The sequence below is a fragment of the Phaethon aethereus genome (genome assembly GCF_964289735.1).
Source record: "Phaethon aethereus genome assembly, chromosome: 6".
In the NCBI taxonomy this organism is placed as follows: Eukaryota; Metazoa; Chordata; class Aves; order Phaethontiformes; family Phaethontidae; genus Phaethon; species Phaethon aethereus.
In genome coordinates, this window is record NC_138580.1 from 18,007,091 (window position 1) to 18,025,953 (window position 18,863).

At 38.5% G+C, this 18,863-nt stretch overlaps 1 protein-coding gene across 1 annotated transcript in view; it reads right to left on the reverse strand.

The window, feature by feature from the left end:
• The window catches only part of USP37 (ubiquitin specific peptidase 37), a gene marked incomplete at its 3' end in the record, with an annotated part of 33,937 nt that overhangs the window by 13,833 nt on the left and 1,241 nt on the right, over positions 1–18,863 (reverse strand). Inside the window, exons 2-15 of the mRNA XM_082001194.1 lie at positions 15,627–15,798; positions 14,988–15,088; positions 13,547–13,728; positions 13,108–13,182; positions 12,425–12,522; positions 10,806–10,890; positions 9,712–9,873; positions 9,102–9,233; positions 6,973–7,096; positions 6,500–6,705; positions 5,286–5,403; positions 3,994–4,073; positions 2,484–2,648; positions 992–1,057 (exon numbers count right to left, since the gene is read on the reverse strand). Of these exons, the coding sequence (XP_081857320.1) occupies positions 992–1,057; positions 2,484–2,648; positions 3,994–4,073; positions 5,286–5,403; positions 6,500–6,705; positions 6,973–7,096; positions 9,102–9,233; positions 9,712–9,873; positions 10,806–10,890; positions 12,425–12,522; positions 13,108–13,182; positions 13,547–13,728; positions 14,988–15,088; positions 15,627–15,798 (1,766 nt within the window). The remainder of the gene's footprint in view (positions 1–991; positions 1,058–2,483; positions 2,649–3,993; positions 4,074–5,285; positions 5,404–6,499; positions 6,706–6,972; positions 7,097–9,101; positions 9,234–9,711; positions 9,874–10,805; positions 10,891–12,424; positions 12,523–13,107; positions 13,183–13,546; positions 13,729–14,987; positions 15,089–15,626; positions 15,799–18,863) is intronic.

The window sequence follows — 18,863 nt, forward strand, 5'->3', positions numbered from 1 at the left end:
TGACTGACATACCTGCTTCAAAAGCCTGCAACAGCAACTTACAACGTTGAAAGTTACTAAGTGTGTGGCTCTCTCTTCTAAGGCCAAGGATTCTGCATTTTATTACCTAGCAATCCCAGACAATACTCATTCGAATAGAGTCCACAGTAACATGTGGAACTCTGCACAAACCATTTGACTTCTGAAGTTTACTAAGCTGGACACAGGACTTTCCACATAATTACTAGGATATAAAAAGCACAAATCTGCACAAGTTTTTCAGTTTTCCTGTTTGCTCTTTCATCAAGATAAATTCTTGCCGCTTTAGAACAGGAGACAAGAGAGTCTGGGGAAGTCGCGATTTCTGCTCAATGAGGAAATCTGGTCTTTAAGCATTCCACAGTGCAAAACTATCCAGTGTGATATCACATTTTTCACTATATCAAAAACTGGCCTTCCAAAACATCCTATAAAAACAATACTCTCTCATCTTTGCAAGTAAACTTAAGGAACTATCCACCTGTTCCCAAAACACACATTGGAGCTCCAAAGAGCCAGAATAGAGAAGAGAGCTAGACTGCATAATTAGAAACCATTTTGCTTCTTATATATGTGGCTTGTAACCACACATGCAAGCTATTTTAAGGTATCTGGCACTGACAAATAATCTGTACAAACTAAATCCAGTTCTCATTCTGATGCTCAGCCTTCTATCTGGAAAAAAAAAACCCAAACATCTTTGCTTACTTACAAGTCCCCAAAGGTTCTCAAAAGAATTGCTAAGGTGATCATGCAACTAGGCAAACTGATATTAATTTCAGCTAGCATGTAACACTAATAAAACTCAGATATGAAGACAGACAGTAGCTGAAATAATTTACTACAATAGAAAAAAAAAAAACAAATAGAAAAACTGGAAAGATTAAAGAAGGGGAATTAGAAATTTTTAAAATGCCTTAAAAATTATACCATGAAACCCCAAGGCCACGGGCATTTCAGAGCTATAACTCACCTACAAGGTGTGGAAGTGCTTATAGTACAGGAATTCACCATTTGGGAGGCTTTCAATGGACGGGAACTATTAAAAAAGCAAAGTATTTATTGCAGCAGTTACAGTCTTTAAAAAAATAAGTGTTTACTTGTCTGCTATGCATGCAAATCCATGACCAAAGAAACAAGCAGAATACTATTATGTACTTGCTAATTGCTTAAATTTAGAGTAATAACTCCATCATGCTATAAATATACAACAGTTGTTCAAAACCATATATGATCCTTTAAACTTGATTCACTTCTTAGTGATGCACCCTTAGGGACCAGCTCACAAATTAAAGGCTTTGGGCTCCCATGTCAAGACAACTCATTCCTTTACTTTTTATTCCCACCAACACTTGAGTTCCTGCTCCCAAACCACAGTCTCCCACTGCTGTCTGGATCAGCCGGTTTTCTGGCATGTCCCATGTCTCTGTTTCTCCTCCCTTACCTAGATTCTTCTAAACAAACTTCCTGCTCCATTTAATCCTTTCACGGGCTCCTCAAAGTCCATCACTATCACTACACATCTATCCACCAGATGGCTGCCAACGCAGAAATCTTTTCTAATCTTCCCCCTCAAACCAGGGCTGCCTCTCTCCAGCCTAGTTACCCTTCCACTCTCTGGTCAATCAGAACAGTTTCAATGACTAAAAAAAAAGCCATTGGAAAGCTATTTCAAACATATTTTCAAGTACTTCTGGTTAGCTTAAGCTGTTTGTTGTGTTTAAGATTTCTACTGTTAAAGTAAACTCTTGGGAAACATCCACGTAAATCTCAAGCGCCACTAAACGTTCAGCACACGAAGACATGCCACACTACTGAACATATACACTAGATGTGTCACTAGGCAGGGACCACAAGAGACCTGAGGGTTTCTTGTTCCTTATTCTGCCACAGAATTCCTATGTGACAACTCGCACATTTAATCTCTGTGTCTCAGGACAAGCAGCTGTACAGAAATAACTGTCATAGGGGAAAGGAGAGAATATTTTCAGCATGTTAAGTGCTCAGATACTACAGTAGCACAGGAAAGACAATGAAAAATGAATGATAGCACAGGAGGTGCAAGTGGAAATTAGCAGAAAAAGGTAGGATGTTACATCTCCTATTCAGAGTTAAGCGTGCTGTGAAGGGAAAGGTAATCTAGATTATTTTGGACCAAGAGGCATAAATTTTAGAAATTACTAACAGAAGCTCTCTTAAAAAGGATAGAAAGTTCTTTTCAAGGACAGTGAAGAGTATTATCTTACCAAATACTCCCTAGATAATGTCCCACCAAGTCTTCCTACTGCTTCTATCATGCTTCCTTTCCATACATGTTCTCATGTTGGCATCACTACAAACTAGCAGTTCACATCTGAAGCTGCATATTCCTTGCCCAGAAATCTTCTGGAGGAGATTTGACAACTGCCTACCTTGTGGCATATGTGCTTAACTTGGCATAGATCAACCGCAAGTTGTACACTTACATTGCAGAATGGACACTCCATCCCAGCGTCAGTGGCAGCCTAGTGCTTTCCATACAGTGTGAAAGCAGGCTTAAGTATCTTGGAATAACCACCTGCTGCCCGACTTTATGATTGAGAGACAATGCTACATTGAAGCTGTATCGTTTCAGATGAAGAATCAGGACCCTGAGAGATAGCAGAGAAGGACAAATGTTAATCTCAAGACAGAAGTCAGAGAAATCATATTCAATATCCATGTAGCCCTGTTTACAAAATGCATTCACCTGACTCAAATACAGATTATTACTTAGGGGTGGCAAGTGAACACTATCCATCTCTCATCTGGCAAGAGACAGGTAATTACTTTCCTGTCCATCAGTCAACTTTGTGCAAGGTGCAGAGTGCAGACTCTGCTGACTCAAGAGGCTTCCTGCTTTGATCTGCTTCACCCTGCTTTTCAGTCAAGCAGAAGCAAGCAGCTCTTACCAAACTCATTATTTCTGCTACGCAGTGAGAGATAGGAAACAACTGAAGTATCATTATAAGCCAGAATGCTAGTATATTAATCCCAGATATTCAAGCCTGTGATGGAGGGATCACATAGTTGACCAGAACTGAAGAGGAATTGTGCCCAGGGCAAGATGTGTACTTGGTTTACCTGTCATGACACTTTCACTTTGAAAGAGCTTTTGATCACAACAGTATAAAGGGCCTGAAAAGGCCTCCTTACATTAAATCTTCTCCCTTATGCTGCATTTTGTACTATTTAGATCATGCAGCTGTATTATCACTTATGTTGTGCTAATATTCAAAAACTTTGACAAGGGTTTTGCAGTGCTAGCATAAATAGGCTATTTAAGCAAAATGCAAGCTAACCACCAAGTTACTTGGTTCAGTATGAGTATACCTGGGACAAGGACATAGGCCAGATAAAGTCATCCAACAGACTCTTTTAGCTTTACATCCCGTGAGAAAATCATCCCTACCTCCAAGCACTTCCACTCTAAACAATGAGCTAAACCCAACCATGAGGTCAGAAACTATTAAGCATGCCATTAAGTGTCTGCCTTCTCCTCGAAGTGCCATGCTTACTGAGGGAGAAAACATGTATCAGCGTGGGAAGAATTAATTGATCAAAGCAAAACCCTCTATATACCTTCTGGCACTAATGCCTCCAACTCATTCCGTCCCATCAGGTCAGCTGAGCACAAAATATTAAACTTCCACAATACATTTACTGTTTCTGTTTCCCTCACATTCCAGAAACACCAAGGAAAGGGGAAGGGGAAAACTCAGCTCTCCTTGTGTAGTGATGGGGAGGAAGAAAGAACTGTTACAGAGCGTGCTCAAGAGAGCTTCTTTAGAGGGAAACTGAAGAACAGCATGAAGTCTACTGTCTGCATGTGCATCTTTCTCACATGCTGACCACTGTGCACGTTGTCTTACCCATTTCCCCAGCTTTGAGGGACTTCTGCTTGCATTTTTGTGACATGCTCTTCCAAGAAAGAAAGGAACAGATGTCAACATTTACCTGGGAAGCCTGTTGAACTTGTGTGTGACAACAGCAGACTTTCCATTGCACTTCTCACAGGAATACTCGATCTCCTCTGCCTGTTTAAGAGAACAGAAAAATGACTAGTGGAACAAAACACACAACAAACAGATCTCAACAGAAAGCACATTGCTTTTGGCTGTCACTGAAGCTCTTCAAAACAGCAGTTACACTTAAAATTATATCACCTTCAACATGACCTAACAAGAGGACATCTGGTAAGAGGACAGGTAGCAGAGCTTACAATTTGACAACATATCCACTAACACAGGTGGAATTTGTCCTGCAAGTCTACAGCAGACTGGTGAATTAGGCACATTTGTGACAAATTAGCTTCCAAAGAGAGGGGACAATCTTGTGAGGTTTACAGTTTTCTCTCCCATACACAGGGGTTTTTATTTTTTCTTAATAACCTTTGGTGGAGGACAATTTGCCATGAAATTTTCTCTCTCTTGTTCAAAACTTCAACTTTGTTCCTGAAAAGCTATCCCTATCTAAATTCATCAAGGATGTGCTGCATCAGGGTAGAGTTTTGAACAGACAGCAAAAGGGGAAGCATCACTGTGATCAAATTACATGACTTAGCCATCAAACATTTCTACAGCTCTTTTCTTTAAGTGAGGCCAAATGACACCACTATAATTTTTAGAATTTCCACCGGCTTTTAGAAGAACAAGCACATCAATTATTCTATCTGCTGAAAACACTGTCTGTAAATGGAGAAGAAAACCCCACAGGTCTGCCTCAAAATATGACAAAATACAACACTAATTCACAGACATAAGGCTCATTTTTAGCTTTCAGAAACCTCACCCTGAAGTCCTACTTACAAGATGAGAACCCACATATTACAACTATTTATTTAATTATATCTGCATGACCTTTTTCCTCCATGCTAATTTAGGCCAGTACGTAAGCTGTTGAAGCAACCTGGCCCAGGAGAGGAAGCAGCAATTCCCAAGTGATTATCTCCATCTGACAGCCTCCGTTCTCCTTTGTATTTGTTTATGCCTCAACTCTTCCACCACAAAATGGGGAAGTCTACCTATTTCACAGCAGTATGGTAAGGAGCAGTTAATTTCTGTACAGTATTTTATAATAAAAACTCCTGTATATTGTTAACGTACAAATGTCAAAAAAGTGCAAAGTTATTTCACATGCCTGCAATCACTGTCATAGAAATTAATAATCAGCTATACAATCAAAGTTTCCATATGGTACATAACCTACACACAGTCCACAGTGAATAAAAAACCTCCAAAACTACGTACCCGAAAAAAGAGGTCAAGGGAATCCTGGATTGATCGGGAAGGAAGCAATTTCTTTCTTCGAGGAAGGTCAATGGAGAGGTCATTAAACTGTTCTCGTTTAGTGACTGCTTCACCACACCTAAACAAGAAATACACTTACGTAAGTCTGATGAAAAATATACTTGAAATTAATGACAAATTACATTTTTTTAGGCTAAAGTAACTTCCTAGTAATTATATGCCTCGATCAATCTATTTTTATTCATCAAAATGAAACTGTTTGATGCTTATGACAAAGTTGAATTTTAGGATTTCACTTTGATGCTTTATAAGTTGAAAGAAACATTTGTGTGAGGGTGAGAACAAAAAAACCACAGACTGCGTTGGAGAGGCAAATGATCAGGTATACAGGAAATCAAAGTGACTGCTATGTAGCTCAACATGTCTTCTTCACTCAGCATTCTTAGGAGAAAAGTAGTGAGCCCAGCCGAGAAGAAGGGAAAGCCTAGAAATACTTTCAAACTGTTTTTAGAAACAAAATAGTAAAGCCCATCTAAAAAAGCCCAACAAACCACCTCAATTTTCTTATGCTTGGGGGCTAGGGAGGAGGACCCTATAGTCATTTGTCTTCAATAATTATTACCTGCATGCAATTTACTTTTAATTATCTTAGGGAACTAGTGCAGTACACACAAAGTAATATTCCCAAATATTTGTGTTCATAAAAGCTCTGTGGAATGCAAGCGTCCCATATGGGAATCTGCTGTACAGGTCATACATAACAAATGCCTAGACATATTGGTTTATAACTTTTTTCTGCAACAACTTAGAGAGACAGAAGAAAAGCCATTCCCTGGAAGGCCTTAGAAAGAACTAACTAAAAACATTGCTTCCCATTATTTTTTTTTTTTAAGAGGAAACATTACTTGGCTGAAACTCCCATTTCTCTCTATTCTCATACAACCAGTGCACAAAAATCAAAGCATAGAGGCTTTTCACTGGCTATGTAATGAAGAACTAGATGGTATGAGACTGTTTAAAGAATGTCTGTAGCAGCAGACAGCGTGGTGCGAGGTTTACAACATTTCTAGACCATAGAATATTTTCTAAATATCTAGCTTTGGAGAAAACATAGTTCTTAGTTCTAGTTATAGCCTACAGGTGAAGTCACATAAGATGGAAGCACTTCCCAGTCTTTTAAGGTAAGTATGAGAAAAGCTCTCAAGCACACTTACATTTTGCAAATGATAGAATGCTGAACCTCAAACTCTAAGTTACTGATAACCGGACACGTATAAACTTTAGTGGCTGAGAGGTCATCAGAAGCCCGTCCAGGTGAGTTATCCTCATTAGGCACTGGCTCACTCTTCCAAGTTTTGTTTAACTTTTCCATGTCTTCCTTCAGCTGATCCAGACACTGGCTCAAGAACTCATGTGCATCCTAGAAACGGGGTAAGCTCAAAGTGATTTTGTACAGCTTCATTCAGTATCTTTCTCTGAAACACACACAGACTGGGGAAATTATGTTTTAGTTCATTGCTTTCAGCAATACTAAGGCAGTTCTGCTCTAACAAACAGCAGGCAATTGTTGCTATTGAATCTAAAGCTCAAGTCACTGTCAAACAGAGTTGAAGCTTGACAGTAGTTCAATGCAGTCTGAACACTGAACAAATTACACATAATTGTTTCTAGATAATATGGTACTTACGTTCTGCATGTACCCAGAAAATCTCTCTGCAGTAGCTGAAATGGCACTTTTCACCTTTTTGAGCAGCTCTTTCTTAACCTCAGGGCTGCACACATCCTTTTTAGCAAGCAGATGGGCAAAACGTCTGCAGAAGTCAATGCAATAAAACACTGATTGGTTTTCCAGGACTTCAGAGAAACAAAACAAAACTCATGATACCTCATTTTAAGAGTCTCTAAAAGCTTTTCTCCTGTGATAAATGGTTTAGCGGTTCTGTATGAAAATATCTCATATATAATTAAACTTTTCCATTTCAAGTATTTTGAAATCTCATTTGAGGCCATTATTGGAACAGGACCCAAATGAACAAAAATTCTACAATCTTTTAAGGTAAAGGGAAGAGCCTTATAAAGTTCTATAAACTTATTTTTGCTATCTCTTCTACAACAAGAAAAAAATCCACAATGCTTTTTGAAAACATTTGTACTGATAGCAGGTATGAAATCATATGGCACCAAAATAAGCAACACAAAATCATTAAATTCAACTTGCATGGTCAGACTGGTTTCTATTTATTTTTAAATTTCCACTCAGTTTCAAGCTTTACTTCTTTTAGGAGTAAAACTTTACAACAGAGTAGGAAAAAGCCGTAACAAAAAGAGCCACAAGGAGTTCCTTGGTACAAGCTACTGGTAGTGTTACTCGTAACTGTTAAAAAAAAAAATGTTGAAATTCACTTTACCTGTGCCTCTCAGTTATTGTGATTTAGTTATCTTACAACTGCTTTACAATTTCCCAGGAAATACACACCCAATATATTCCAAGCACAACAGTTTCTGTCATAGTACATACATGGGAAGGTGAGGGAACGATGTCATGTTCCATGACACACCAAAAAAAAAAACCCATAGAAAGACAGAAAAGAGCTGCGCAATCCCCTCCCACTCTACAACTAATACTCACTTACCCAAAGAATCTGATCGTTTACTGCAGCTCAACAAGTTTCTGCTTACTCTGCTACGCTACAGTTAACAGTGTGTGCTCTCCTAACCCCCTACAACTGCTCGGAGCAGCATGTAAGGAAACACACCTTTTTCACCACAAAGCAGTTGATAGGCAATCACTTTTCAACCAGAAAAACACTCACCATGTTAGATCAAGTGCCCATACCCAAACCAATAGAAGCTGAAGTAGATGCTACTGAGCATCAACTCTTGACTTTTTGGCCTTGGGCACAGGATCACATGCTGCCCTCCCTCAGAGGTACTATGGCACAAGCTCTATCCACACAGTGTACCATTAGGTATATGGGGCACAAGCTTCAGAGGTCTTTCTACAAAAATTAGGGAAAGGACATTTCAAGAGGCACATGGAACAACCTCTGATCCTGAGTAGCGTAGGAAGAGTTCAAGAAGGCACAGCAAAAATATAATGGTTTATATCTTTTGGGGTAATTTCTGAAATGGAAACAGAAATTATTCTGATAATCCTGAATCTTGTTTAGCAAGAGAAAAAAAAATTAAGTACACAAGAGCATATATAATAAAAATCCCAAATGGCAGAATGCGGTACACAGAGCAAATAGCAGTTTGTCTTTCTGAGAGACATACAATGGAACCTGAATGGCACAGGAACTGAAAATTTTTAAGAAACAAGAGTTTTACATATTACAGTATCTTTTGGAGTTTCTTGACTAAACTGAGAGTTCAGCTGAATTTAGAAAAAGATTAAGTATGCAGAACTCAAACACTCTCCACAGCTACTACACAAAGGGTATTTTCCAAAAAGGCATAGGCTCTCATGTATCAGGTGAAGTTAGTGACCAGCTAAAATCCCAGCTGGTAATGTTTTAAAAAGAAGTTATTCTGCATCTATTTATTTTGCAGTTTCTTGCATTTTCTTCTGAAGCATTTCACTCTGCCACTAGAAATACTGTAGAAGATATAAAAGACTGACTATAACTCAGCATTAGAATTTTAAAAGGGCCTACTTCCTATTTCTAAAGTAAAACTCCAAAATACAGAGAGTTCTAGGATTTATTTTATTATGTACATGTGCAAATTACCCTCTAACAAAGGTGCTTCAGTACAACAAAACTAGCTTCTCAGTAATGAAAGAGGAAAATATCCTCCCCACAAAGTGAATTTTACCTGATAAGTGCATTGAGTGGAATTTTTTTCCATGGGATACCCTGCTTGAGCAAATCATTAGCAAAAGACTGAATTGAAAACAGGGACTGTAGAATGGCATTCATATAGCAGGTGTTTCCCAGGTTTGAAAATCTGGAAAAAAGAAGATTGAACATGGTATGTATGTCAATGTGTAAACACGCAAGTGTTAAACCCAGCACTACTGACATGTAAGATACTCGCCCCAGCCACTCCCCACAGAGTTTCTTATTGGAGCTGTCTTCCCACCCTTCAGACTAAACTAAAAACTCATGGAAGGTGGCATTTATCGGGCAAGCACCCATGAGTTTCTATAACCAAGAGTTAAAAAGTAATGTGTCTATACACAAGATAGAGAAACAAATCATGAAAGTATATGAAAGGAACATGAATTGCCTGAGATTATTGTATCTCTAAAATGCTCAGGAAGTGAATTTAAGAATACATATTTTCCAAACTAGGAAAAGTGTTCCCTGTCTCAGTGTTCATTAATTTCAGGATTTTTTTTTTTTTTTTGTTAAGTAATTATAACAAGAATGTGCATGTTCTGATGATCAAAGTGTGCATGCTAGATAAAGAAAATTAAATTTACCCTTGTAATTGTTGTTGAGGATGGGTGGAAAGGGGTACTCGGGGTTTGTTCCACCCTGTGTAATCTTGATTAGATCTCATTTTTTTAACAGAAAGAGGGGCAGGCTGAGATAGAAATCCCAGGCTTCTTTTGGCTGAAGGGGTCTGGCTGGATACACTAGACCTAAAAACATAAAAGGATAAGAAGCGTAAGGTTTCTAATGCTTTTCCTTAAATAGCTACAGTCCATGACACTGGAATTGTATCACTATACAAGAGAAGGACTGGTAAAGCCACACAAGATTAACTGGCATGTATCATAATGCAAAAGAGGTCTGAGAGAGAACTTCTTTCCAGAGCACTTGAATACTTTGGTTAAATCTCCTTAAATCCACAGGTGTGCATGCAGTGTAACCAAGTCTTCTGTCTTTAAGATATTTAACAACTCCCCACACCATATGATGAGAGGAAGAACAATTGCACAGCGTGAGATCACCACTCCTAAGATATGCTTAAAATTCACGTCTGGGCCAGAGTCTTCATTTTCAGCCTCTTGCTCTTGTAACCTAATCACTCTGGACCTTAGTCCCTCATGTGTAAAGCATGGACAATGCTTTTTTTCTTCCTTGATCTTGTATCTCATCTACCTAGGGCAGAGACTGACAAGTTTGACTGCACAGTTTCTAACACAGAAGAATCCCAATGTCAGCATGATTCAGTATTACTAAAATACTGTTATTAAAATATAATAGAGTTTTCATGTCATTTATCTACTTGCGAAAAATCAAGCAAGGATTCAGTCTAAAGTTCCAGAGATTACATAGAATCTGAACCACCCAGAGTTTAAGTATCATCTAGATCAGCCATTCACAATGACTATAATAGACTTGAGTGATTTCACATAGTCTATTGCAAGCAGTAACTGGAGTTTGTCGATGTAACTAGAGCAACTGTAGCCACACTGAATACCTAGACTGTACTCTTTGAGTGGGGAATATACATACACATTTTACGCACATAAGCTATATACCACATGATAAACACACAGGAAACTGAAGATCCTAATTCCTGGAAAAGAACTGTCATTTACAGTTCATGCTAGTGAATCAGTCCTACCTGTCCAGGGTGGAACTGCCAGTGGAGTACTCTCTTGATGAGGACCGACTACCATAAAAGGATGATGACTGCAATGGCAAAATACCTTGAAAAACAGAGAGAGGCAGGTCATTTTGTTCCAGGTAACACAGCTATTTATACAATATACAACTGGTTTAAAAGTATTTAGTCAAAAGGTTTAAAAATCATCAAATACTGTTTTCCAGAATTGGTTGGGAAAGTATTAACACACATACTTAGAAGTACTAATGCATACATTAATCGTATGTAAGTAAAGACATGCTGGAGTTTGAATTGAATTTAATACCATAATCTCCATCAAATCCAAATTGCAATACAAAGCATTAAAAAGTCATTGGATGCTCTTAACTTTCTGAAACATAATAAATACCCACCTCTTGTTCAAATATACACAATAACACATAACAGAAACTCACTAATGATTTCTGATGCAGTGCTCTCAAAATTCAAGGTAAACATGCAGAAGTGAAAACAGTTTACCGTGAAATTTCAACTGGGAAGAGAAATTACTATAGGCTTGGGGCAAAATATGATTGTTTCATTGTTCTGATATCATTGTGTTAGCTCCTGAGACTCTAATGCCTTAGATGGTGCCACATAAAAAAAATGCTCTCAAGAGTCAAAAAAAAAGACCTATTATGGTGAATCACAGTGTAATTTAGTTTGGATAATGAATAAACATTGCTGCTATCCCAGCTTGAAGCAGTTTGAGCCATGCAACTTTCAGAAATGCAGATATATGAAGGAAGTTCGCAATACTGTTACCTGAACTTGCAGGTATACACTCACAGATTCTAATTTCGACTCTAAAGAGCAAACCAGTTTTTCATTCAGAGATAAACATTCACCTTACTAGCTCCTCCAGCAATGTGTTTGTGCCATCAGAGCTGCACTAAAAAAAGAATGGATTCAGCAACATTCCCCATAAAAACAAGACCTTGAATAAATTCCCCTTTATGGGGAGAAAGGCTCAGGATTTATTAGTAAAACTGAAGAATGGTGCTGCTTACGAGCTTATTTACATACTGTCAATATTTCTATATTGTCCATAAAACCTTGTCAGACACCAGTACCCAACAGAACTTTGGTACAAACAGAACAAAAGTCCTGGCCCCAAAGAGTTCCCCCTCTAGGTTCTGGGGAAAAGATAGCAAAGTAAAAGCAAACAATACACATTTTCAGCACAAAAAACAGCCCACAATTCATGTGGGCATTAACAGCAAAGGAAAACTTTAAAAATAAACAAGAAAGCAAGCAAAAAAGGAAATCCTTAGGTGTTTACAGGAATCTCCTCTGAAGGGGAAGGGCAGCTTGGAGCAAAGTTTGAATCTGCTTGTTGAATTTGCAAACAAGGTGGCACACGGGCTGGCATCAGCACCCAAGTATAAAGGTCAGAGTTAGACTAGAGCAGGATAGGCTTTGCAAATAAGGCAAGTTGTTTGCATCTCATGTATGGTTCTGTAGGAAGCAAGGAAGTTAGTGGCACAGGGAAAGTAGGTTAGGAAAACCACCTCTGTAGCAACTTTCTGAACTAATATCAAAGGAGTAAAATCGTACTGGTCAAAGCCAGGTATCATTTGGATTTACTTTTATTTTACCTGATGTCCTGTTTTCCTCTGCCTGCTTCAGATTCAACTGTTTCTCTCTGCTACTGTTCAAGTATTTCCATGCTGGATCACTCAAGGCTTTATTATTCCTACAGATAAACAAGAGTGGAAGTCAGTGCACTTGTAGAAGAAACAGGATATTCCTGCTTGATATTTACAACTTGCTTTAAAGCATTTCTCTCCTATCACCTTTAATACTTGACTATAGAATAGTTAAACTTCACTCGCAGATAAGTTTAACCAATTCATTTATACAAGCCTTCTTACTTATGATTAAATGTAATTTCAAACACATGGAGCTTATTCTCCAAATGGTAATTTCCCTTTAGGAATTTTGTTTTGAAAAGGGTCAAAGCAAGTTCAGTGAAGAAGGTACCTATTGCTATACATGTACAGCACGTATGACAATCCTGACTGACAAAACTGACGAAAGATGACACAAAATTTGCATGTGCCAGTTCCTGCAAATCAACCGCTACAGCAGGTTGTATTTCCCTCGTTAATCCTGAATGCAAACCCCACTTTAAGCACCCAGTGTGTTCAGAAGTTGACTGGTGGCTGGCCTGTACCATGTTGCTGAAACTGGAAATACCCAAGCATTCTTTTCAGAACAATTTACCTTTACAAATGAACAAAGAATTTAAAATCAGAAACTAGAAACAACAGTTACTTACGTTGAAGAATCATTCTCTTTGGGATAATCTTCACTCATTTCTGAACCAGGAGGTTGTGTTCTTTTCCTCTTTTCACTGATGACAGAAAATTTTTGAAGTGGTCATTCTTTCAGAAAGGCTAGTAAATGATCCTCTTCCAACTGAACAGAACTCCTCAATGCTTTCTGTGCTCTTTGCACCTATCTTCCACAATCTCCACTTTTACAACATAGCATACAGAGGAGAATTTGGTCTGCTCAACTCTTAAGTTGTTCATAAAGCTCTAGTGCCAGTACCAGCCAGAGGCTAGAAAAGCACATCTTTTAACATCCTGTTAAGAGCAACAGCAAAACCAGAGGAAGAAACATATTCCCTTCTTACTTCTACATGTACTGAGTTCCACCAGCAGCTCTATAAAGAGCTAAATTTTAACAATATCATAAGAGGATAACACTCCTACCGATTCTCCAACAAGCCCGTTCTGTGAGGGACTGATGACGCAGGAGATGCTGAAATGTTCACCCTGTTGCTAGGTGTTCCGGTTCCAGCAGAATTCTTAACAGACGCTCTCGCTGGGGTACCCAGCACCTTGCGAAATGGGTTCTCCTCCTTACTTTCCACGGTCACTCTTTTGGGAGGACTCTGCAAAACCCAGGCAGTGGGGGTCAGCAAGTCAATGGAAGCAGTGAAAAACATGACCCTCTTCAGTCTTATCTAGCATTTATACCACTGCTTTACTTGCTGCAGTGTAGCATCCAAAAGCAGAAAAATGCTACTTGTAACAGATTAAGAGAGTTTAACACTAATTAGACATAGGTAAAATTTTGACCATATCAAAGCAAGTCATAAAGATGAAACTCTACTGCAATTTCCCTTCTCATTTTCCAACACTAAATCGGTTGAACTTCAGTTTTTAAAACCTCGTTTACATGCTTTGACATAAAAAACACCTAACGCATGATCTCTAACTAACCCCAAATCAATCCTGGGTGGTATTAAAAAAAAAGCCATATTAAACCCCACACAATTAGAACAGCACCCTGACAGCCTTGGGCCAAAAGCAAGTAATGCAATGGAAAGAGCCAATCGTCGGTTGACTCAGGAATGCTGGTCAATTTTAGACTTGAAAACTAAGCATGTCTAATCTTACCACTGTATACATAGCCTTAAGAGTTTTTACTGTGAGATTGCCTTTAAGCAACACGTAAATTTTCTTTTGGGACAACATCAAAAATATTATCCCTCAGGGTGGTAATACAAGAATATTCACAGAGATAACAGGGAAAATTGAAGCTGGTAGATATAACATGAAATCTGCGTTATGCAGGGAGACAAGGAAGAACAAAAATATTTTGAAGTAAAACCATTTCCAGGGAAGAGTCTGCAAAATTTACACAAAAATCTGAGCAGAATGCCACAAATTCAGTAACTTTATTCAGATACAAAACTGGGTCAGCAGCTTTTCAATATGCATGTTTGGCTGAAGTCTGCAAAACTCATTAAGACCTATGCTGACTATAACATGTTCAGTTGCTACGTAAGATGTTCAGTATAACAAAGAGATACTCATAACTATGTGAGAAGCAAGTCTTAATTATGTACTTTCCCTCTATTTCTGCTGCCTCTCTGCCTGACTGATAGCTCAGCATGAAGAACATACTCTGTCTTCCACAGCCAGACACTGACCTTTCTTATTCATACAGAATATATGGCTCCTCATGAACAAGACACACTGTTGCCAACCACTCTGTGTACATCTATTCCAAACCCTCTGGATTACAAAGACTTTGGATGCAAAATAAATATTTACAGCGCTATTACAACATACAATAAGAGAATGAGAGGGGGAAATGAATGAAATAAAATTAAAGGAGAGGAAAAATTTGAACAATTAAACAAACCTGGTTCTCTATATAAGAGAATTGCCTATTAGCTTCCTTCTGTGTGGTCCTGCTGCCCAGCACACCTCCAAAGCTGCCAGATCCCTGAGAGGGTTTCCCAGCTGACAGAAAAAGTATACAATATTTGATTTGATTGTCATTTAACTAATTGGCATTCTTATTTATAAGACATTATCTATCTGGAGTTGATTTTGGAAGGGGCACACTAGATTTCTTGCCAACAGACAGTACAATATCCTGAGTGCACAGACATAAGCGCATGTTTATGGATATCCTTTATATTGGTCATTTATTCAGTTGGTAGTAAAGTTCCTATCCTTAAAAAAACAAAATAAAATAAGAAGTAAAATAAAAAGGAAAGAGACTACGTGCGAAACAGATGAGTTTTCAAATACCAATATATTTACAGCATAATTCCTACATGTTTAATCTCTGCTTATTGTTCAGCATGACAAAGGTACATTACCAGAAAGGTATGTAACAAAAATTGGGGTTCAGAGACAGAAAGAAGCATTTACACAAACACAAAGAAAGTCAGTAACACAAGGAAGACAAACTGGCTAAAGATGAAAAAAAGAAAACACAGCACCAATCCCCTTCCAAACTATTATTAACATGATTTACAACAATTGCACTTACCAGTGTGAACCCTGTCTTGATGGACTGCATCCAAGTACATCCGCATTTCATTTGCATCTTTAAATGGTACCTTATCAATTGTCAGGAAGCTGGTATCCTTTAGTGTTAGCATCAGGCAGCACAGTTTTCTACCATTTGGTCGTAAGGTCACAGTTTTAATGTTATGGCTTAGCTGAAAACAAGAAAGTGACTATAAAAATAAATCCATTTTTAAAAGGCCAAAATACTTACAAATTCAAACAAAACACTTCAACTAGAGAGGATAAGAGGCACTCACATGGAAATACTTCTGCTTGCTCCATTTCAAGCAAACATTAAGCCTCACAGAATTAATGTAATCGGTGATCTTAGAAGTTGACAGAACTGAAAGGACAGTATCACTATAGCTCAACAGTCCCTTTATTCCTAGATAAGCTTTCTGAAACTTGCTTTGCTACTGAGTATGACATTTTTGAACATAAAGGAATAAGAGCTTCATACAGTCCCTGTCTGAAATGTCCACATCAAGTCTGAAATATAATTTAAGATGGGGAAAGTTTTAAATGTGAAGTACAAACTTCTACTCTATAATTTGCTCTCAGGGAAGACAGATTTGACACAGCTTAAAAAATTTGCTGAGAGAGTAAATCAATAAGAAACATACTTAAGTCTATATGCAAGATTATAATAACTAGGTGGTGTCAAAACTTTCAGGGTTATGGTCAAGCACAAGAACAATTTTAGCAAGAATCCGTGCTCCCTAATAATGCCGCTGCTACTTTTTTATACCATTACTTAATTGTTACTTCATGCTAAGTCACCTATAAGAACTGGCTGTTCAGTAAAGGCTCAACTATGCACGTAGGTTGAGGGTAACTCCTAAAGCAGAGGAAGCAAAAGAGTATCTCACATCTGCAGACTGCATGGAAGTTTGACAAAACACACCTAAGCATACTCTAATTTTCTACTCCCTTGTCTTTTTTTTTTGCTTAATTCTTCATTTTGCTGCAGCTTCTTTAGCCTTGTCTAAGATCAGGCACTAGCCACGCAATGACCTCCATGCCAGTATACTGCGATACTGAACGCTTCATACAAAATCGGAAACCACAGCCAAGGTCATCAGGCACTACTCAAGACAGAGTAAAACACTGCCCATCAGATTGGAGTCTTCTCCTAATCAGGCCCCACCTGCATTCTGCCACACTGCTGATCTAAATAATGAGGATGAATAAATAGACATGAACACTAATTACACTCTAATGCCACAGTTTCGCTATACATTGCTCTAGAACCTGTCTCCTCCAAATTATACACAAGTTTAAAAATAAAAATTATTCCTAATTTTTATATACTTGAACAAATTTAAATAAGGCTGAGATAGTAAAAGGCACTCCATGTCCATCAGTGAGATTTTTTTTTTTTCCATGCAGATCTCTAGCTTCTTGGAAAGCCAATCTAGACACAACAGAAGTTTATAAGAGGGGCTGGAAAACTACCTCAGTCAGAAACTAAGGGTTTATTTTTATGGGAAAATTACACTTCTGAAATACTTTGTGCTCAACCCTTGTGTTTTGGGGAGAGTTTTTTTGGGGGGAGTTTTTTTGGGGGGTGGTTGTGTTTTGTTTTTTTTTTTAAATATAAGCTAAAAATATCTTTAGAGACCTAAGAATTGGAAAAGGGCCTCCAAATTTTTCATCCTCTCAAAACACTGAGCCCAGTGCAAAGGGATTACAGTTATTTCACCATCTCAGTGGAAATCACCTATTTCAACTCAAACTGCTATCATAAGAGGGCTCCATCCATACTCTCCATGCACCTGTTATGACCCAGTCAGCATCACAAAGTCTTGGGAGGTGTGCGTAAATTAAATATTTCTCTTAACACACATCTAGCATCTAGGACAACTTCATCAAGACTCTGAAACATCAATAAAACATATCATCTGACATAAGAAATTTGATGGCGCACCAGTCACTGTAGAAAGAAATATAACCCTGGATCCATCCAAACGTTCCATTACAGAAAAGTAAAAAAAAGTGGGGAAATCACACTCAGTTCTCCCAGAGCAACTTGTCAAAAAAAGGGAATGCTATTTCTAAAGCAAAATTATCAGGAATTTGTCATGCCCAAAACAGCATGCAAAAGCACTGTGACAGACTGGGGCTGGCTCACACAAACTACATTCAAGCACAAGCCTGCAGTGCAAGGGGCAGGCAGCTCTCCCACCACCACTCTTGTGCTGGTGTCTGTGTTGCTTCAAGATGAAAAGGACCAGAAAGCAGATCCTGCTGAAAAATAACCACCATCCAAAGAAAAATAATTGGTCTGAAGATGTGGCAATTCTTCCTCCTCCTCCTTTGCTGCGGTCCTAGCTGCACAGTGCCATTATCGCCCCCTCCACCAGACCTCATGTTTGGTCCTTTCCCTGAACTACTTCACATGAAAACCCTTCTGAAGCTCAGAGAGATCCGACAAGTGCCAGAGCCAACAAATGCGAGAGCCTGGGAGCAAAACCTGCCCCTTTAGGCCATGGTTAGCTGTTCTATAGGCTCATCCTCCCTATGGAACCACCTTTTGAGTCACTGTCACACCACGTTAACACTCATGGCAGAGAGGAACACATGAGAACAAGCAGCCAGGGAAGGTACGAGAAGAGACCGCTCTTCTCAGAAGCAACACGGTCCAACACTGGATTAAATCAAACATGCAGTCACAGCATCACGTGTGAGAAGGCAGACAATTCTTTTCAAGTCTACAGTAACAGAGGTAGGAACTATCCACAGCTAATGATTTTTCTCACGCCTTGATTCCAAGGCAACACAGGCTGCCAGGTTCTTCCCCGAGACTTCTCAGCACACTAAGGCAGCAAAACCTGATCTTTCAAAACTAAAGTGAACTTTTTTTCACTGAGTCCATACACAGAAATAAATGGCTCAGAGAAAGGTCTGGTGAACACTACTGATGAAAAACTACTTTGGCACGAAAAAGCAGAAGCCAACATTTAGATCAGTTTAGGATGTTACAAAGTTGCTAAATAAGATAGGATTTTTTTTCTTCCACCTGATCCTGTATCCTCTGCATATTTTTAAATCAGACAGAAATTTCTTACAGAAAAACACTCCTTTGCATTCTTTTGATTTGGAGCATTTTGCACAAAAAACTAGGAAGACTCAGATGAAAACAACTATAGAATGAAAAAAAGGCAACTTAGGCTGAATATTGCAAGAGAATCTTTTAACAGTGATCTGCATCAGCCTC